This window comes from Haliotis rufescens, unplaced genomic scaffold (assembly GCF_023055435.1).
Source record: "Haliotis rufescens isolate VD_foot unplaced genomic scaffold, xgHalRufe1.0.p SCAF_18, whole genome shotgun sequence".
In the NCBI taxonomy this organism is placed as follows: Eukaryota; Metazoa; Mollusca; class Gastropoda; order Lepetellida; family Haliotidae; genus Haliotis; species Haliotis rufescens.
The window spans coordinates 11,704,890-11,727,604 of NW_025963868.1; the positions used below are offsets into that span (position 1 = coordinate 11,704,890).

Consider the following 22,715-nt stretch of genomic DNA (forward strand, 5'->3'; position numbering starts at 1 on the left):
TACAATTCCCGTTTCATAGTGTTTGCCCACTCAGATACCGTGGCGCAGTTTAACATGCATGCCCCATTCAGACACAGTACACTACCTCCGAACAGACAACATCGCGTTTTTTCCCCTTGATACCGGACAGGGAAAACTACGACTTTCCGTATGACCTGGCCTGGTGTCAAACCCACCGATCTTACCCTCTTAGGACAAACGTTCTAACCGGTTGACCATGGAGGCGGTCAATATAAAATCGCTTGTTCATGTGTATCGATATTAAGCTAGTAAATGTCACAACTAATATATATTATTTATGTATGCAGCCATTCCAGGGACTACTGATAAGTCAACTACACCACTGACTGATTCGGCAACAACGATCACCACAGACAGCGATACTCATGGTAGATTTGTATCAGGTAAACTGACGATGTATTATATATTTAGAGAAATATTGTATTGATACCAGTGATGTCATTTACACTAATGCCGGCGAAAGCCGTTTTATCTGTTTTAATAATCCTCTGTATTTTATTAACCTACTATATGTATCAGCTATCCACACATTTAGTAACTTTGTATGTAAAATGTTCGAACGTGCGTTCCTAAAAACACTAAACATCAATTGAACATGATGTGGCTCGTCTATCGGATTATTCAAACTATAGAAGCGTGTTATTTTATGTCCTCTGTGGTGAGTAAGCAAATTTCATAATTATTTGTATGTATTATTTATGTCGTCAGGGACTACTTATAAGACAAGTTCACAGCTGACAACGTTGGCAAATCTTACAACTATCAAGATAACTTCTGCCCCGAGCAACGATAATCAAGGTAGTTGTGTACTAGTCGTCATACTAACCTTTGTGTACGATATATAGGATATTTAGAAACATTCATGAATATATAACAAAACCATATACTTACCCAGGATCCAAGACATACCAACAATGTGCACTGAATGTGATACAGACAGTACTGTGATAGCTCTCTAGACACTGCGGTTTTCACATGATATTCTGATAGATCAACCCCATTATTTCGGTGCGGCATTTTATGAAAATTCGTATATTGACTTATCTTTGTCATTGTAAATGAATGAACGTATATGAATAACAGAGTAAGCAATATTGTCGTCATGGAAAGTGGCATGGAAAAAACGTGGACCATAAACCCATTACTAACGACGTGCTTATTAACGTCAACGGGTAACCGAAGAAAATTTGGATCCACTGAATTCTAATGTTAGTTGGCAATGATGGCAATTACGGGTTACTGATATACAGAAACTTAGGAATGTAGTACACATATATAATCTCAATCTCTGCTTAGTATGCCTAGTTTTGTACAGCTCTGCATAAAAGGTGACTCGTATCTATCAGGTTACACGTTACATAGCTTCATGTTCGTTATTCAGGGCCTGATACGTGGTACCAGTTGAAAACCCTAGCCAAATAACTAAATTTTATGGTGAAACGTTATCAAGTAAATACTAGTAACTTCGTGTGATTGCTCCTCATAGACTGACGTCACCAACTCCATCTGCGTGTATACAGCATGGACTCTCTTCATGTAAAAGTTATCTTGTCTTAGATTATTCAGTACTTATACTCATTGCTTATATATACGAACTCATAAATGTACTTATATAGACTTATCCATGTGCCAAGTTCAAGGACAGTATACTTACTAGCCCAATATTTGTTTTCTCTTCCAGATGACACCATGTACATCGCTGCTGGGACAGGAGGAGGAATCTTCATCCTCATTATAATCGTTATCTGTGTGTGTGTTGTAAGGACGAGAAGAAAGGGAAACGTCACGCAAGGTAAACTACACCTCTTTGATGACGGTCAGAACATATTACTATTATTTGGTATCAGATTCTAATTTGATGTTAAAGGGGAAGTGTACACGCAAAAATCACTTTCTTTCTTTTTCTAAACAAAACGCAATTTTAGAATTAGTTAATATCTGTGATTGAAAATGTAAACTCATTTTTTTCACAGTGAAAGTAGGAAGCTCACAATAGTGTGAAAATGATATGCCGTTATGAGGCCTTCGTTTTTCGAGCTAATCAGGCCTGAGTTATCCCCCTTAGATTATGACGTAATTGGTGCCAATTCAACTGGATCCCTGTCTATTCTCAACGCAAAAGATATCAAGTACCAGTTTTCGGTAAAACAACATGGCCTACGACACACTCCGGCGCAGTGGTGACTCAGTATAACACTATGCTGGCTGGCATCTGAGACGCTAGAATCACACAGCTGTACCTACACCACGTGAAGCGGCTCTAACATAGCATGATGACGTCATAATGTTTATCAATTGGCACCAATGACGTCATATTGCAAGGGGCATAAGCCATGGTGTTTTTGTTATGAAAATAGAACACTTGGTAAATGTGAAAAATATAAATCGTTTTAATGCAAAACATATGTTAATTAATTGTGATATTTTTATATTTTTGTCTATGACACTACTAGGTTAACACTTTTAATGTGGAAAAAGTACAAGAAAAATAGGTTCATTTCCGTGTGAACTTGCCCTTTAAGTGATTTGAAGATGAAAATGGAACATTGGTGAAAGTGTCATAAAGCATTTCAGATGTAAAGATTAAATGTCAGTTTCATGAAAAGTAATAACATACAGCTCTCATCTGTCAAATCATTTCCTTATCCCTCCTTGTAATAAAATAGCTTATTTGAATATACATCAACCCATTTCACAAGAGTAATAATTAAAGAAATATCATAAATGAACAAAGGTGTTGGTCGTCATGTCTGTTCACAGCTATCAGCGATGCAGACAATGGTGCAGAGGTCTCAGAAAACCCACTTTATGTTACGTGAGTAGAGTGCCAAGTATTTCCACTGTATACCACCATTGAATTTCATCACTCAATCCCCGGGACCGCCTCCGTGGTCTAGTGGTAGAGCGTCGCTATATAAGTGCAATAATCTTGGACGCGACGTTAAACCCGATTTTACCTCACCTCACCTCACCTCACCTCACCTCACCTCACCTCATCTCATCTCACCTCACCTCACCTCACCTCACCTCAATGCCCGTCATAGGTATATTGTTGTCATAGGTATCGGAAATCGTTCAATAACCACCAAATAGACAGTTCCCTTCCACTGATTTACCCACCTGAACTAGAAAAAAAGAAGACAAATGAAACCACTTCGCCTGTTTCTTATGTAGAACTATGCACAAAGATTCAGAGGGATAAAGCACTAGACTGCATGACAAGTGGAATGACTTCAACTTTCCAACAGTCAACTTTCCCTTTATGTCAAGCAGTATTCCAGTAGGTACAGCTATTGGTGTCTACATTTCACAACTTTTGAAGAACATTCGAGCATGCACTTTCAATCAAGATTTCAAAAAGAGCGTAATTTTAATACATTCCTTGCTAAAAAGCTATTTGATCAAGGTTACAACATTCGAGGAAACATTCCTGGCCTCAGAAAAGCTTTAATAAGGTTAACTGTAGACACGTGGGGAACATTGAAGCTTCAGTCCCTATTCATACTTGTACCACATGTTCCCGTGGGGTTTTTTCATGTGATTATTTGACTTGTGTTTGCATGTGACGGGTGCCGCTGATGGGGCGAACACCTGGTATAACCACTATTTAATAGTGATTCATAAACGCATGCTCGTGATATAGTCCGAATCGAACAATCGACTGTGTTTTTCTCGGAGATATGGAAAGGGTTTTGTCGCATTTGTGCAGTACATAATACGTTAATTATGTGTTTTCATCATAAAACTCTCCATAGGGGTAGGTGACTTTGTCGCCTTCATTTAAATGTATTCATTAATATAATCAACACACACAACAACGGTCGCATCATCAACCCTGATCACGGGTAATTCATCGTTCAAATATTTTCTTCATAATTGTTCTTTTATAATGATGATGCAACTGATTTTTACAAAAACCCGCACATTTTTGTATCCGCATGTAGTTCTAAAATATTTTCATTTTTTTTATTGTAAAGCGTGGTCGTTGATTGTATGTTGTTGGAGGACAAGGGACTACAAATAGACACATTCGATCTTGTTGTTGCGTAAAGGCGGCCATGCTTGTCGTAAGAGGCGAGTAACGGGATCGGGTCGTCAGGCTCGCTGACTTGGTTGATGCATGTCATCGATCCCAACTGATCGGATCGCTGCTCATGATATTAAACACTGGATTGTCTGGTCCATACTGGATTATTTACAGACCGCCGTCTTACAGCTGGGATATTGCTGAGTGTGGCGTTAAACAACACACCAACCAACCAATGATACTGCGGGTAACGCCCATCACCTTTAGGGATACGATGATCAATGTCTACAGATCAATGGTATCGCCTCAAATGTGAAAAAAATTTATTATTTATGAAAATGTTGAAACTTATTCCTGCAAATTGTTCCCAGTGTTGAAACGAGCAACAACTTAAAAACAATATGATATTTCTTTTCAGATACCAAGTTGAACCTGTTGACAACAAAGTGCACTTCACTTGTAAGTCTTTTCTATTGTGGTTTTCTTCACTTCATCACATATCTGACTATTGTATTCAAATTGTGATTATAGTTTGAGTGTTGCCTTCTAAATTAAGCTTAATAATTTCAGGAAGAATATCTAGGGAGAATAATATGTTGTTACTTGTTGAAATATGAACACCATAATTCTATATTCAACTGCCGTACCAGACAATACACCCGAACACATACCTGCTCTTGGCGGCGCTGTCGACGTTGGTGATCTGTATGCCGTACCAGACAAGACACCCAAACACCAGTCAGTTGTAGGCGGTGCTGTCAATGATGGTGACAACTACGCCGTCCCGGACAAGACACCCAAACACCAGTCAGCTGTAGGCGGTGCTGTGAACATTGGTGATCTGTATGCCGTACCGGACATGTCCATGAAAACAAAGAACGGAACGTGTAAGTATACACGGAAGTGCGATTGACCGGACAACGGGTTAGAATGCGTCTCCTTATCCATGTCTGTCGTAAGAGGCTCTAAATGGGTCGGGTGGTCTGGCTCGGTGACTTGGATGATTAGTCAACTAACGTCATCGGGTGGTTAGAATCGGCGACTTGGTCCATGCATGTCATTGGATCCGAATGTTTTAGATGCTCATGATATCAGTCACTGTGTTGTCTGGTCCATAATCGATGATTTACAGACCCCATCACAAAGCCGGAATATTCGCGGTTAAACAGCAAACAGCAAACAAACAAACTTGGTGCATAGTGTGTCATCTTTGCCCAACGATGTGGAACATTTACTATAACAGTAACCGTCGGTTTGTCTACTCCAGACTCGACTATTTAAAGGATGTCATCAGGAATATTTAACTGAGGCGTAAAACAACTTACCTACAAAATGTAACATCCCTTGCGGGATTTATGACAGAAAGACAACGTTGATGTTTGGATGGAATATGTGTGGATGACATAAACACATTGGTTGTTGCAGATAGTACTTGGTCCGAAGCCGACAATGAGTATAGTGAAGTCTAAATAGAGGAAGCGACGTCAGCTAATTCGGTGCAGCCGATGTTCTAGGCGACACAACGCTCACGTGTGTTCGACAGACAAATTCAAATGGGGCTCTGCTCCTCTGGGTGTTCTCATTGTTGTGTACAGCTCTCCCTCTACTATGATTAGTTCTGCGTTGAACTTAGACATTATTTCAATGTAAATAGGGTAAGTTGATATAAATGTACAGTAAACTACCTTTATAACGAACATGCTAATTAATAACGAACTAACAGATAAAACTTATTCTTTTTGGACCCCGGCCAGTTGCCGCATATATACTTATAACGAAATATGGTTGTAACGAACTAAAATTAGAGGTCCCTTTGAGTTCGTCATAACCGCAGTGTACTGTACTGGTCAACAATGTAATCCAGATGTACTGGCCTGTACTGGTTGTCATGGCCTCAAAGACTGATGGCGGTTAGGAATTGCCATGACAAATACAATGACAATATGCAGATGTAAGCAATCCATGCCTGAAATATGGTCAATACGTGAACCTGTTTGAACAGTTTGAAAAACAACATTATCATGTAGTTACTTTGGAATTGCCCATCTGTACATATATTTTAGGACTATTGTTACTGTTAAATGTCAAGTTAAAGAAGAAAATAGCATTATCAGTACTGAGTCCAGAGTAAACGCTCTGGTGTTAGCTCACATCGTGAGCTGTTCAAAACCGTTATGTTTATACTATCGTGTAACTGTTTTATATGTGTCATACATATGAGAAAGTCATGAGATGCCTTTTTTCATATGTAAGATTGCTTCTTAAACTGAGAAAACTAACACTCTCCTCTGTATGTGTTAAGTAGTTTACCACTGTGGTTTTATGTTGTTTTAAATTGTTCAAACTTTAATATTTGTTTTGATGGACACATATATGTTTTAGGTTATTATCATATAATTCTGTTAGCATCTATACTTATTTCAATTGCAACATATATTTATGTCATTGTTTCCACTAAACATATATGACATGCATCAGTAAAGCTGGGATTTTCATCTAAACCTAACATCACACCACAATCAAATGACATCACTGATACATTTTATCTGCCATTGTAGCTAGAAAGCTGTAATTCTTACACTCAAGACATTGGTTATTACTGAGTGAAAGTTAGGGTTATTATTGTAGATGGTAAATAGAATCTTAGTCTCGTCTCTGTTTATACCAGGATGTAATACTAGTATATAATTAATTAGTGAGTGAGTGTGTGAGTTGGGTTTTACGCCGTTTTTAACAGTATTCCAGTTATATCACGACGTGTCAGCTTAATGTGGGAGGAAATCTCGAAGTGGGGCATGCCTTAGACGTTTACCACTTTGGTGAAACCCTCGAGCATGGGTATGGTGCTGACAAACCTAGAAACATAATCGGGGCGAACCGGGATTCGAACCCACAATCATAGGTTTCTGGCTCGCCCAAGGGACAAAACTCTGCACAGCGAATTGCGGCGCCATAGACGACTGGGCCACCCGTGCCCCCACATAATTAATTACACATTGTTGGTAAATATAACTCAATCAATATCAACCACTTTCAGCAGCCGTTATTAAGTATTAAAGGAGATGTGTTATTTCAATTAATGCCCAAAAGAAAGTATAACAAGAGTTTGAAAGACTTTGAAATAAAAAAAAAGCATGTAGAAAGTCAATATGTATATAGAGCATAGTTTTAACATACTGTGCATAACTGCTCATGTTATTCAAACAATCACTTTACGATCGACTGAGACACAAAGACACATGGTGGTCAACAATGACACGTTTCACAATAGCACTGTCACAACACTTGTTCAACATGACTTGAACATCTCTGAAAGCACATTCAAAGCCAACTTGATACCGAGTATGTCCACATTGTGTTTTAATGGACGCCTGAAAACGACGACGCACGGATGACGTCAAACGTTGGATGACGTTTGGGGTAATCCGCTGCTATTCTTCGAGGAGACATTGTTCCAGTTCTTGACGGTTTACTGTTACGCATGTAATCTTCTGATCTGCTGTTCAGGGTGATCCCATAAATGTTCGACGGAGTTGATATCAGGAGAACATCCCGACCAGGGTAAAACGTGAATGTTCGCGTTCTTCATAAAGTTCTGTGTGAGCCTTGCCGTATGCGGTCTCACATTGTCTGAAGACAATGTCACGTGTCTGTTGCTGAATGAATGGTTCCACAACGTGTCTCAAAGCTTCATCCCAATATCTCTGAGCATTAACGATACTGGTGGTGTACCTTGTTTTGGCCATTAGTTTATATGACATGTTCAATACATATCTGTGAGTTATTTTTTCACATTGTTCAAACTTTAGTATTGTGAAAGCGTTCTTCTTGGACGTTTTTCTGTTATTTTATTGGTCTTATTGGTTGTGATTTTTTACATTTATTTTACATTTAATAAATGCAGCACATAATTATTTTGTATGTTTTCACTCACGTCGTACCGCATGGGCCTGTTTGAATAACGACATTGTACATATCTGTTTACGGTAAGTGTCGTTGTTTTCAATCGTATCACGAATGTCAAACTTAGGGAAAATAGCGACTAGTAGAAATATTTGTCAAAACCGAATATGAATATACCAGGAAAATCGTGACTGAATATTTCAACAAATTTTAATGGAACAGTTGATTCACGTATGGCAGGAAAATACTACAGCAGGCATGTGATAGTGTTCCAATGCGGTTTTCCTCCGCTGCGTATCTCTGGGAACACAGACCCAACATTATGGTATTCATGTATTGTGTAACATTGTATCGCTTATCAGCAACATAGTTTGTAGTTAAGGCTTCCTCGCACAAAGTGCCTCAACAAAGGATGATTGTCACTGCTGCAGGAACATTCAGTTCAAGCGAATATATACCAGATATAACCGGGATGAATATCACAAAATGTCAAAAATATTGAAATGACTCCATTGGATCATGCTCCTATCGAACTAATTGTTGAATCGTGTATACTAGGTACTTACGTCATACACGTAGCATACTGGGATTTTTGTGTAGTTTTTATATCCTGATTCCAGCTGATGATGCAAACAGTTATAAATGTATTTCATTTCTGTATGGCCCCCTTGTATCATGTTTACATATAGAATACTACACGAGCTCCCGTGTAATACCAATTTTATGAAACGAGTGAATAGTTGTGGTATCTGACGAGCGAAAGCGATTCAGATACCACAACTATTCACTCGTTTCATTAAATTGGTTTTACACGGGAGCGCGTTTAGTATTTTATTTATTACTTGCCATTTATAACGTTTTTAGAATTATACTGATGAGTATGAATAGGCTGACACCTACACGATCCACGGTATAGTCCAATTGAGTTTAACAGAATAATACTTCAAACACGTCAAAAGTTGAAACGTATGAATTTAATACCATACAACGGTCCACCTTTAGAATTCAGGCGTCCGTTCCACAAAATTATCGTAGGGCTAATCGCAACTCACATACTTTAACTTAGACTAACGACTGTCGTTGCGCTACAATACGATCGCCTTGTGGAACGGGCCTTGCACCTCAAAGTTTACAATCACGTCACAATACCCGATGACGTAAATTGTGGAATATTGATGCAAGATCCATCGGCGAAACAATGCCATGTGACGTCAGCCTAGCAACAAGGTTGCTGGGGTCATCGAGTGTGCATTAGCTCCTCTCAGTGATCTATCATCTCCACACGCATATCGTTGAATAAGCCAAGGGATGTTGAGAGCTTTCAATATTTGTTCGTGAAACGTGTTCCGAGAGTACATTAGCACGCGTTTTGGTATTACACAATGTGTAATACGGTTACAGGCCGGCAAAGCCACATTTCGAAAATAGATAGCCCAAATTGATGTGGCTCTCGCGGCAATGGTTATGGTTGCGTGATTGTATAATGTGGCTCTCGCGGCTATGCTGTCAAAACATGCTTTGTGATTCTATCAGGTTACCGTATATAACAAAACAAGTCTTGTTTTCTCATTTTTTATTCAACAAGGATAACAGTAACATATTCATCAAAACTTTACATTGATGAATATGAATAGCATATGAGTAGCATAATGCTTAATGCCCGGTGTTAATGATATTTGTTCAAATACAAAATATGTCCATTAATACTACATTGATGCATCCAAACAAAGTACAGTGACGTTGTCTTACACTTTGCAACACGTTTGTTCCAGTATTTATATTTTATTATTTTCTTTCTTTCCGCGTCCCAATCAAACCCTCTAATCGAAAACTTAATAAAAAACAATATTAGCCCTAGAAACCAAGCCCTAGCCCGGAAACATCCACTACTTACTCCAATTTCCCAAAGAATAACCAATTACCCAGCTCAAAATCAGAAATCAAAAGTGTCACTAAACAAAAAATCAACAAAAAATGGCAAAATATATATACCAAAACTCAAATAGCCAAATCAGGAAAGTACTCAAAAAAACCTAAATAAACCAAAAATACTACACCCATCCAAAAAAATCGACAGAATAATTACTAAACTACAAACAGGCCACACTAAACTAAATAATCACCGTAAAATAGCTAATCTACACACAACAGGAAACTGCTCGTATTGCAAACAACAAGAAACACCAGAACACGTACTCATTCACTGCACACACTACCAAACACACCGAACTTACCGGGATTTACACTAGAATCAATCCTAAATCCACAAAATAAATTAGAAAAATTCAAAGCCTAATTAAGACAGGACTAATTAGTCGCATTTAAACCCCAAATAAAATATTAAAACCAAATCTACCTTATCTAACAACCTACCAACACACACAGCTCCCTTAGTTCGTCCCCCACCCACTCCTTGCATTCTTTCCAAATTTCAAAATTACTATATAAGCAACCCCTAAAGCCCCCCTCCTGGGTTGCACAAACTCGCTTTCCCCTTTTCGGAAACACATTAAATGGCCTGGCCGGGCCCGTGTGCGACATACGCTTGCAGTCGGAAAGCGCACGTTAAATCTCCAATATAAGTAAGTAAGTAAGTAACACCACGCTTAGTAATTTAAATGTGGGACACTCATTAAAAGGTATCTCTAAAGAACACCACGCTTAGTAATTTAAATGTGGGACACTCATTTAAAGGTATCGGTAATCGGATTAATTAATTACCAGCTAGAATAGGTGAAATGCACTCAGCTGAAAATGTGGCTCTACCGGCAATAGCCATTTCTGAAATGTGGCTCTCCCGGCTAGACACCTGTAATACAGCTGTATGTTTATTAGACGGGTGATCTCTTCACGGGCAAGTAATAAAATGATTTACGTGTGCAAAAATTACACTTATTTTATTTTCACAATGTATTGTCCTTGTGTTAAATCATTTACATTTTCAATTATTTTTGTCGTTTTTACATGAGGATTCTTGCTGATGATGAATATGCAAAGTTATGAATGTACTTTATTTCTGCATGGCCCCTGTAACTTGTTTTCAATGACTTACGTGTGCAGAAATTACACTTATTTTATTTTCAATGTACTATGTATTTTCCTATTGCTCAATTTACATTTGCACACATACTGTAGTCGCACAGTCGTTGTTATGTTGTCCTACCTATTGCTCAATTGTAAGTGTTGGCTTTCCGCATCGAATAAAATATGCCTTAACTGAACATTTGTGTTCTTTTCACTCGCAAACCTAATATTTAATACTCTTAGAAACTCTTGTTTGAAAACAAACGCGCTTTTTCAGAAATTCGTATAGAACGGACTTATGCAAGTATTTGAGGGCGTTTTACAAATTGTTTTTCATAATTATATAGATATGCTACTAAAACTGCGACAGTGACAATATATATTTATACATCAAAGTGACCGTATCACTAGCTCTCCGTTGGACTTCAATGACAGCACCTGGAGCCGTAGAACCAATGTAAACAAAGGATAAGTACGCTAAAACAAGTAGATTTTCACGTTTTAGGATACTTTCTTAATGAACCGTAACCATTCTTTGACATTTGTTTATGAAAATGTGTAGACTTGTCAAACATGAAACGGATGAAAAGCATATTCAATATCTTGAATGAACGGTGTAAGATGTGACGAATCGTCACATGGCGCTGGCCTGTGGCAGAGGTACTATGCTGGCTGGCTACGTATACCGCCCGCTTGGAACTCTGGGTAGGAGAGTGCAGCATTCTATTCATCACAACTATTTAAGATATATGATTTGCCCAACCGTCTAAACACTTACGAACTATACATTATGAACACAGAAGCTAGAGGGAATATAACTGATTAACGCTCGGCAGCAACCAAACAGTACAAGCGCTGAATGTTTTTGTCTATTGCCTTACACCAGTCAGTGTGTGGGAGAGAATCGGGTTGTCAGGCTCGGTGGCTTGGTTGTTTGTGTGTTGTACACTGAACATGATGTTGTGTGTCATCGTAATCACTTGATTATCTGGCTCAGCCGCGATTATTTACAGGCCATCTTTATACAGGTTGTGTCGGTGTGACAACCTCGATGTGAACTGTGATGTGAACTGTGATATTAACTTTAACTGAACTCTAAGTGGCGAATATGTTAAAACAATGGATTTAAGGGATGGATGAATTAAAATGTTGAATGAAATAAAGTAAAAGAGGGTATCAAGCATCTTGAGTCATTTCTTTTGTCTATAATAAGACAAGTCCATTTTCATGATATGGGTTAATTACCTGATTAACATGTACTACCAGGTATGACACTATTGTTTTAAGGTGTCTCACAACTGGGCTGTCTTACTAATGGGAGGAGACCCATACAGGTATTGTATGTAGCTGAGGGCGGTGTTCAGCGACAAACAAATAAACATGTCAGTATTACTCAGTGTTACCCACTATTCATCAATATTGTTCAGTGATGTTCGGCATAATTCAGTATTGCCCTGAGACTGTAGAAGTAGAATCTTTTATTTGTATGTAAACTTCTTGCCTGTAATACAAAACAATGCATTGACATATTTTTGCAACAACAACAACAACAAAAACAAATAAATGCAGATATGTACTTTAAGGGGTCCTTGAAACAAAAAATGTCATCTACATGACACTATTATTCTCTCTGGGGGCACGGGTTGCCCAGTCGTCGAAGGCGCTGCGATTCGCTGTGCAGAGTTGCGTCCCTTTGGCACGCCAGAAACATATGATTGTTGGTTCGAATCCCAGTTCGCCCCGATTATGTTTCTAGATTTGTCAGCACCATACCCGCACTCGTGGGTTTCACCGAAGTGATAAAGTCTGTGACCTGCACCACTTCGGGCTTTCCCCCCACATTAAGCTGACACGCCGTGATGTAACTGGAATACTGTTAAAAGCAGCATTAAACCCAACTCACCAACTCAGCCATATTGTGACTGGAAAATGTTACATATAAAACATTTAAAAGAGGATTCTCTTGACAACAGGAGATAAAAATGGTCTCTAGGTCGCCAGCAACCAAAGTTAGGCTAGTATAAAAGGAAACGAGTTTTGATAAAAAAAGAGCTTCTTCATTTGAACTGTTTTTAGTTGTAAAAGGCTTATGAGAGAGGGTAGACTCAAGGAACTGATAGCGTCATAAAGCCTCACATGTGAGCATTATCACATCTCACGCAGGGGTGGTACATTGTTTCTTCCATTGAACACAGATGAAGGGCTACAGAAATATAGAAGCTCCAAGCAAAAACCTTTGCTGAAGAGGTCCCTTCCGAAAGTAAATAGTTAACATGCATTGCAAGCACAAAAATGTCGCTTTTTCCGTATATGGTCATTGGACGGAAAAACAACGTTTTTTGGACGCTTTCACGACGCCCGTCCACATCGACTTTGTCCTGCGCGCACTGCATCCTTTTATACAAATTACTTCTTAAATTAAACATTGCCAGACTATGAAAGACAAGTGACGGTTCCGGTAAGATATAGAGGTTACTAGAGAGTGTCTAGCAAATACCATTTATGTATTACAACAATTATTTCGAAACGTTACTGACGAGAGAAAGATAAATCTTATTTGACGGGCACGAGTGCAATAATCTGTGTCTTACATTACCCTAAAATGAGTGAGTGAGTGAGTGAGTATGGTTTTACGCCGCTTTTAGCAATATTCCAGCAAAATCACGGCAGGGGGCACCAGAAATGGGCTTCACACATTGTACCCATGTCGGGAATCGAACCCGGGTCTTCGGCGTGACCCTAAAATGAGACCATGTCAGCATGGATCGATGGATATGTGGTATTCTTCAGATCGCAGTGACGAATTAATACATAATACATAACATAACGACCATGAGTGATGTCATCCGGCTTACTGCTGACCACTCACACTTAGTGTTACACTCCAAATATCGTTTCAGCAAATATCTGTGCATTATCAAAGCGATGCTGAAAATGCAAACCTGATGTGACAAAACAAATAAAATTATTAAAAATCCTTAAAAGAAAATTTCTTAACCATAGCTGAATTCGACAGAAAAACGAGAAAATTTGAATGAATTGCAATCAAGTGGTCCTTCAAAATCTGACCTTTAGGTCATCACCGTGAAGAAGCCTATCACGGACCTGGAATTCGATCTCACACACACGTTTGATACCAGTTGTAAGAAGTGTTACTCATTCTCGTGTTGTTGTACCTTTGTTAATACAGCGCTGACTACAGTGTAGACCGCCACCCCTACCTTCGTCCCCGCTACCTCTCAGAGGAGCATTCATTCATTATAACGATCGTACCAATAAATATCTATCGATATTTATATTATTCTTCCTAAAGGTTTGTAAAAACTTAAGCATATTCATTGTCCAAACAACTCTTTAGAACCGAAGGTTGAGAAGGAATGAAAAAGCAAACGTGCAGGCTCGCTCGCCTGTTTTTTTCCGGTTCGCCTCGGTTCCACAACTTTCATGTCTTCTGGTTTCATTTCTTATTAATCAGCATTTTTCAAAAAGTATCTTCCCTTCTCAGAGAAATAATGTTTGAATCTGGCGGTAACTGACCATGTCATTTGAAACAGCCGCCATCTCCCGAGCATATTTGTTCCAGTTCGTTACAGTCTGAGTGTTGCACTTCTTCTCGCTCCTTGCCTTGATTGACAGGTCCTAAGACTTTTGTTTTAATCATACTCTCAGTTGATTGGCTACTGACTTTGTAGGCGTGTCAAATTATGTGCGTAATTAAACAGTCAGCAGATTCATGTCACGCCACAGTATGTATTCCTACACCCGGAATGTTTATCAATCTCGTCATTTTTGTCCGCTTTGATATATACAACTGTTTTTGGTTAAACTATTGTAGATAAAACATGTTTTTGTTATTGAATTTAATTACAAGCATTGACTGTGAATTTTTTCGGTTCATTGAGGTATGAATCGAAAAGCCGATTGTAAGAATCTGCTAAGTTATATTTGGCTAGGGCAGTTTTAATAGGTTGTGATAACGAACCTATTGTAGCCTGCCTCGCAAATGTACTGTCTCAGGTCAGCTGAATTCAATAGCGACTCGTTCCATTTTATCCACACTAACGGGTATCTATTCATCATTATCTAAATAAAAGCAGCGAAAACCTTTTCATATTCATAAAAAAATCTTGATTCCGACTCTATCTAAACAAGGAAATAACAGTTCCCTGAGAGTGGTTGTTGACTGAACAGCCACACTGTATGCGGCTCAGTGTAGGGCATGGTGTGTAGTGACTAGTTTTACAGTATTTTAGCAACCTTCAAGGTACATTCACGAGAGTGTATTCGATGTGTTGGCAGCATGGGCTTTCTCGTATACCTGACTACTCTGTTGTTGATAGGACGGATTACGGACACACGTAGGTTTCCCTATGTCAAGACTAACAGGATCGGGTGGTCAGGCTCGCTGACTTGGTTCATGCATGTCATCGATACAAATTGCATGGATCGGTGCTCATGATATTAATCACTGGATTGTCTGGTCCAGACTCGATTATTTACATATAGCTGGAATATTGCTGAGTGCGGCGTTAAACAACAAACCAACCAACCAACCAACATTATACAAAGTTTTGAATTATCTATATACGTATAGATATGGTGTATGTCGTGTAATTGTATCGCGATCGAAGCATTGAAAAGTACTCCCTTACCACTTTTGTTTGTGCACGTCGTGGGAATTCCAACATGACAGGTGTTGAAGAGTGAAAATCACGACCAATAACACTATCGACATTTAATTTACATATTGATAAAGATGAGGAGCTAGTTTTCACGTCAGTGTGGGCAGGTAATGTCTGTACCAAACACTTACCCAACATTACAGCTGATAATGCGACGACCTGTACACATAAAAGGATGACAGCGTAAGGTGTGGCTACCTCCAGCACAACATGACACTGGCTACAACTCAATACTTAGTACCTTCATGCATGTGCTGGTTGTACCTTGGAATATTGCAGGTGGTCTCCCTCTAGAACTCACTCAGTTCCAGTCAGGCGATGATGTCACCTTAGTCTTCAGCACTACTGACACCACTATCTACATGGAGTTTACACAAAGGTATATGGATGACGTACGAGTTCTCAAGTTAGTGTTTGCAGGGAATGTCTGTGCAAAAAACACACCCAACATCACAGGCGATAGTTAAGCATATAGTTACGACCTTTTCACTTCAACGGATGTCAGTGTATGATGAAAAGGAGTTTAACATTGCGTTCAAGAATATATCACAGTGTTAGCTGTTGTGTGTGGCTGTTTGTACTAGTCAGCATAAAACAGTACAATCCCATCAGAGATACCATGCCACAGTTTTACATGCATACCCCACTTAGGTACATAATAACTTCAGCTCACAAATCCTTGTTCAGCCCCCTTATTACCAAGCGCCGAGCAGGATCACAAGAAGTACAATGTTGTATTCTTTTGGTATGATGCGGACAGGGTTCGAGCCACTGACCTCGAGCTCTCGGGGCAGACGCTCTATCCACGTCCCCACAGAGGCAGTCTTTTTCCTGAAAAATAGAAGTTCACGCCCTGACGTGACAACTGGCTATGCAGCCAGCTTATTATTGCCTACTTAGCATAAATGTCGACAAGTTACCATGAGGAAGGCTAGTTTGTCACTCCTCGTTGTGTCAAGATCCGATCACGAAACCTGAACATCATTTCAACCCGGCGATGAGAACTTATTTCATCTCGGATATTGTTTATGATATTTAGCTTTATTTGAACAAGAACAAATGCACATTTGCGAGTCAGTTTTTGGGAACACCAACCCTTCAGAACGTACATGTCGAATTTGTCCTTGTTACCCACTTATACAAATATAACAGGTATGTGCATACCTAAACCAGGAAAAACAGCTGAATGCTGATTGTAGGAATAGTTCCTCCTTTATAAGGATGTATTTCATATTTGGTGGAGCGCTCGTGTTTGCTCGCGGAGAATGCTGCACGTTGCTCTGTGTGTATGTCATGTGTAGTAACTTCCGTCGGATTATTTCAACCAAACCTTAAAGAATGTTGACGAGAGCATGTTTGATTTAGGAAAAACATGGACACCAGGATTCACCTGATTACACTACTGTGTATAGGATGGATTGCGTACACAAATAACAGTAGGTTTGAATTTCTAATCACCCGAAAGATGGAACCATCGGGATGTCGTAGGTGTAATTTAATAGTGATTGTACCACTTTATATCCTATCTGTTTCATGTAAGTACATGAAGAACGACGAAGAATGTTACTGCATGTCTGTGTTCTGGATGCTTCTCATGCTGGTTGTATCTTGGAATGTTGCAGGTGGTCTCCCTCTAGAACTCACTCAGTTCCAGTCAGGAGGTAATATCACCTTAGTCTGCAGTGACACCAACACCGCTATCAACATGTCCTTCACACATTGGTATTTAGATGAGGAGCGAGTTCTCACGTCAGTGTTTGCAGGTCATCATCATGGTTGTAACAGAAACCCACCCCATAATACAGCCAATGATACTGCATATCGTTACGACCTATTCACATCAAATGATGGCAGTGTAAGCTGTGGTGACCACCAGCACAACATGACACTAACTACAACTAAATACATCCAAGCTGGGGCTGTGTGGCGGTGTAAGGATCAACGCAATAGAGTCAGTAACAACCTTACGTTGGGTATGATCTTTTTGTTATGCGCTCATACTCCTTTGTTTTTATCAACGGGTCCTTTCTGATCCCATACATCATGCTATGACACATTGTGCAAGAACGGATGCAGATGTAACTGATTCATGAAATATATACCTGGGAACCATACGTACCTGTTTAAGAGCTATGAACACGCCATCTACAAATTAAGAACTTTTTAAATCGGTCACCCACAGATACATACGGTATTAGCACTATCGGAGAGTGAGGTGAAGTTGTTACGTCGCGTCCATCATTACTCCACTTATATAGCGACGTCCATGTACGTGTGTGTGAGTGTGTGTGAGTGTGTGTGTGTGTGAGTGAGTGAGTGTGTGTGCGTGCGTGCGTGCTTGTGTGTGTGTGTGTGTGTGTGTGTGTGTGTGTGTGTGTGTGTGTGTGTGTGTGTGTGTGTGTGTGTGTGTGTGTGTGTGTGTGTGTGTGTGTGTGTGTGTGTGTGTGTGTGTGTGTGTGTGTGTGCGTGTGTGTGGTTGCTTGTATTGGTCAGGACACATGCCTGTTTCAAAGTGATACCTCAGACAGCGTGGCGCAGTTTAAATGCATTCCCCATTCAGAAACAGTAGACTAACTCCGATCAGACAAAACTGTGTATTTCCCCAAGGAGAATACTATGCCTTGTCGTATGACCTGGCCTGGTGTCAAAGCCACCGATCTTCCCCTCTCAGGACAAACGCTCTAACCGGTTGACCATGGAGGCGGTCAATATAAAATCGCTTGTTCATGTGTATCGATATTGAGCTAGTAAATGTCACAAATAATATTATTATTTATGCATCCAGTCATTCCTGGGACTACTGATAAGTCAACTACACCACTGACTGATTCAGCAACAACGATCACCACAGACAGCGATACTCATGGTAGATTTGTATCAGGTAAACTGACGATGTATTATATATTTAGAGAAACATTGTATTGATACCAGTGATGTCATTCTCACTAATGCCAGCGAAAGCCATTTTATCTGTTTTAATAATCTTCTGTATGTCATTAACCTAATATATGTTTCAGCTATCCACAAATTTAGTAACTTTGTATGTAAAATGTTCGAACGCCCGTTCCTAAACACACTAAAATGAACATGATCTGGCTCGTCTATCGGAATATTCAAACTATAGAAGTGTGTTATTTTATGTCTTCTGTGGTGAGCGAGCAAATTTCATAATTATCTGTATATATTATTTATGTCGTCAGGCTTTCACGGGACTACTTATAAGACAAGTTCACAGCTGACAACGTTGGCAAATCTTACAACTATCAACATAACTTCTGCCCCGAGCAACGATAATCAAGGTAGTTGTGTACTAGTCGTCATACTAACCTTTGGGTACGATATATATCATATTTAGAAACATTCATGAATATATAACAAAACCATATACTGACCCAGGACATAGCAAGACATAGCAACAATGTGCACTGAATGTACATTTAAAACAAACAGTACTGAGACATATCTCTAGACATTGCGGTTTTCACATGATATTGTGATAGATCAACCCCATTATTTCGGTGCGGCATTTTATTAAACTTCTTATATTGACTTAGCTTTGTCATTGTAAACGAATGATCTATTATAAATAACACAGTAAGCGATATTGTCGTCACGCCACGATAAGTGGCACGGAAAAAAAAACATGGACCATACACCCATTACTCACAACGTGCTTATTAACGTCATCGGGTAACCGAAGAAAAGTTGGATCAGCTGAATTCTAATGTGAGTCGGCCATGATGGCAATTATAGGTTACTGATATTAAGAAACTTAAGAATGTAGCACTCATATATAATCTCCATCTCTGCTTAGTATGCCTAAAACCTAGTTTTGTACAGTTCTGCATAAAAGGTTACTCGTATCTATCAGGTTACACGTTACATAACTTCATGTTCGTTATTCAGTTATGGCCTGATGAGACTCATACGTGGTACAGGTTGAAAGCACTGGCCAATTCAAACAGTATTTAATCTTACTCCACTTATTCTAATTTTACTATATTGTGCCTGAGAGAAGAACTTTACTGTGCTTTATCAATATCCCATTTCCCTTTCAAAACCTTCCCAATCAAACTAAATTATATGGTGAAACATTATCAAGTAAATACTAGTAACTTCGTATATATCATTGCTCCTCATAGACCGAAGTCAACAATTCTATCTGCGTGTATACAGCATGGACTCTCTTCATGTAAAAGTTAAGTTGTCTTAGATTATTCAGTACTTATACTCATTGCTTATATATATATATACGAACTCATAAATGTACTTATATAAACTTTTCCATCTGCCAAGTTCAAGGACAGTATACCTACTAGCCAAGTATTTGTTTTTTCTTCAAGATGATGCCATGCATATCGCTGCTGGGACAGGACGAGGAATCTTCATCCTCATTATAATCGTTATCTGTGTATGTGTTGTAAGGACGAGAAGAAAGGGAAACGTCACAGAAGGTAAACTACCCCTCTTTGATGACAGTCAGAACAAATTAGAATTATTTGGTATCAGATTCTAATTTGATGTTAAGTGATTTGAAGATCAAACCAGAACATCCATGACAGCGTTATAAAGCATTCATGTTTTATTTCTAGATACTCCGCTTTTCACATTAAAGTTTTCAAAGTTTATGGACCAGACGCCCAGTGGCCCAGTATACGTTTTATGTTCAAGATGACACCATGTACATCACTGCGGGGCAGGATGTTGCATGATGATCCTTATCGTAATCGTTATTTGTGTAGTTGTTGTGAGGAGACTAAATGTAAAAGTCAAGCAAGGTAATCTACACCACTTGTAAGGAGGATAGCAATACTTTACAATTATTTGTAATCAGAAACTGATTAAATATCATGTGATTTGTAGGTCGTACTTGTACCTTTTGCCGTGACTGATTTAAAGAATGGATTTTAATACATGTGTCATAATATTGTCAACATTGAGTGATTCAACATCTCACCTACATGTCTACCATAAATCTTTTTGAAAGCATTATTAGTGCCTAAAGTGCTGTGACCCTGATCAATCAGCTTCGGAGCAAGGGTAGTGTGACCCTCTTTCAGATCTTGGTAGAAAGAGTAATATACCTCAAAAGTTGTGAAATGAAGACACCAAGGGCTCTTGCTGATGGAATACTGCTCCACACAAAGTGAACGTTTAGCACTGCAAAGTTGAAGTCATCCCCATTTTGGGTATTTGCTTCCATATTTGGCAAACTGTCCAGAACCTCTAATGATAGATACATAACGCTATATATGGTCACTATCTTTATAAACAAGCCCAAATGGAACAAGGCATGAAGTTTTCCTTCACGTTTCCCAAATGGTATTGTGGTGTTCAAAGTTGAAGAATCAAATGTTTTGACAGAATTGAAGTTGGTTCTTTTCAGAGTTTGTAAAAAAGTCAAGCAAATCATTTATTTTTTTGAGAATCCACATGGTAATAATTCCATTTGTCTCAAATATTTTCTGTGGAAATAAGAAATTTCTTTCTTGAGTGTATGAATGATTATGGTTAATCGTAGATACAGGGCTTTTGTGGTACATTTGCTGAACCCAGCAATATATCTCTCTTTTTACGGTTTTGGAATCCAGTACAAAAGAGGAATGGATAAGTCCTCAGGTTTTACAGTCAAGTCAAAAGTTGATGTTACTGATTCATTGATTCGGCAGATTTCATCCTCAATTAACATACTGACCTAATATGTGGCATTATTTGATATGTCATTTATACCAAATTCTTTAATCAAACAATTAATGTAGTGATGCTTACACAAAATGGTTATGTTAATTATTTGAGGCCTTGTCAGTGGGAACAATCTAAAGCTTCTCAAGTAGGGCATCCATACATTGGATGACAGCTGGTTATAACAGATCATCTCCATACAAATAATAAACAATATTAATGCTGAGGAGCTTTGTATCACAAATAAACTGTTGTGAAGCAACGTCTGTCAGTGTGTAACGTAAAACACGACTCGTGTCTACAACACTCCTTATTTGTATCTGTGTTTTGTACAGATGTATCACTGGCTGAGGTTGACGCACGTCATTACGACACTTTGGCTCACAGTGGCAATACAGATCCCTGTTACTCCGAGATCAAGAAGGAAGCCTCCAGACACTCCAGCATAAATGCAAACGATGTTTACTACAACACTGTGCCCGAGAATGCTGACTACGAAAATCCACCACTGAGAACATAGTAGTGTGAAAACCACTGTTTTAAGTTGTCAGACCAGCAAATATATATACATCCCCCAGTGTTGGTGGCATTTTCGGCCACTATGTTAAGCTATTATCATAATGACATTACGCCATTGGTATAATAGGTGTAAAGGCAAATCTTTGCGAAAAAACATTTTGTCAAAACTGATGTATCGTCATATAGCAGAATTATTGCTTGGTGTTGCAAAACACAAACACATATTTTTTTATGAAAATTGTGCATAGGAGGTACGGCTGGAACAGGCAAGACATGCTTATCCTTTTTCGTAACACCTGGTGTCACAACTGATTTTCAGTGATGCATTCATGCGGTTGTCATAATTATTTTGCCTTTCGGCAGATATTAGACACTAGTTCCATGGTGTTGACGTTTTAAATTGTCTCATTACCTATTTCCACCTGAACATCTGAACAGTTGTTAGGACCTCTATATAGCATACATATGTGATTATTTTAGCTGGGATTACTAGCATCTGTATTGTATATTTCGTGTTTGTGTCACTTCAAATGTATCTGTAACTTGTCACTTTGGAATCGTTAGTTACACAAACGGTATCGCCGTAATATGTTGTGTAAATATCATGTTCACTGAATCTCTAACAGGAAAGCGTGAATGACTGAAGAGTCAATGATTGAATGTCCTGAAATCACATTATCTATTACATTGATCACTTTTCTGCAAAATGCTTGCGTGACGTACTGGTTCGGCTTTATTTGAGTATCTATTCAATGTTTATTGTCCTCTTCCTGTAGAAATAAAGGCTTGATAGGCTGACAGATTACTGGCTTTGTTTTCAATTAATTCGTGTCTCATGTATGGTCCATCAATCATTG

The 22,715-nt window shown here is 38.9% G+C and overlaps 1 protein-coding gene and 1 long non-coding RNA gene across 2 annotated transcripts; both read left to right on the plus strand.

Annotated features, from left to right (window-relative positions):
• The first annotated feature begins 313 nt into the window (after positions 1–313).
• LOC124117992 lies at positions 314–6,455 on the plus strand. Its single transcript, XM_048398220.1, has 6 exons — positions 314–389; positions 730–819; positions 1,703–1,813; positions 2,782–2,836; positions 4,467–4,507; positions 4,699–6,455. The coding sequence occupies exons 3-6, from the start codon at positions 1,711–1,713 to the stop codon at positions 4,959–4,961; spliced, it is 462 nt and encodes a 153-aa protein (XP_048254177.1). The 5' UTR covers positions 314–389; positions 730–819; positions 1,703–1,710; the 3' UTR covers positions 4,962–6,455.
• Positions 6,456–17,585: 11,130 nt separating this feature from the next.
• On the plus strand, positions 17,586–19,046 carry LOC124118002. The gene is made up of 3 exons (XR_007221838.1): positions 17,586–17,630; positions 18,443–18,523; positions 18,858–19,046. It is a non-coding gene; the product is annotated as an uncharacterized LOC124118002 (long non-coding RNA).
• Positions 19,047–22,715: the final 3,669 nt, after the last annotated feature.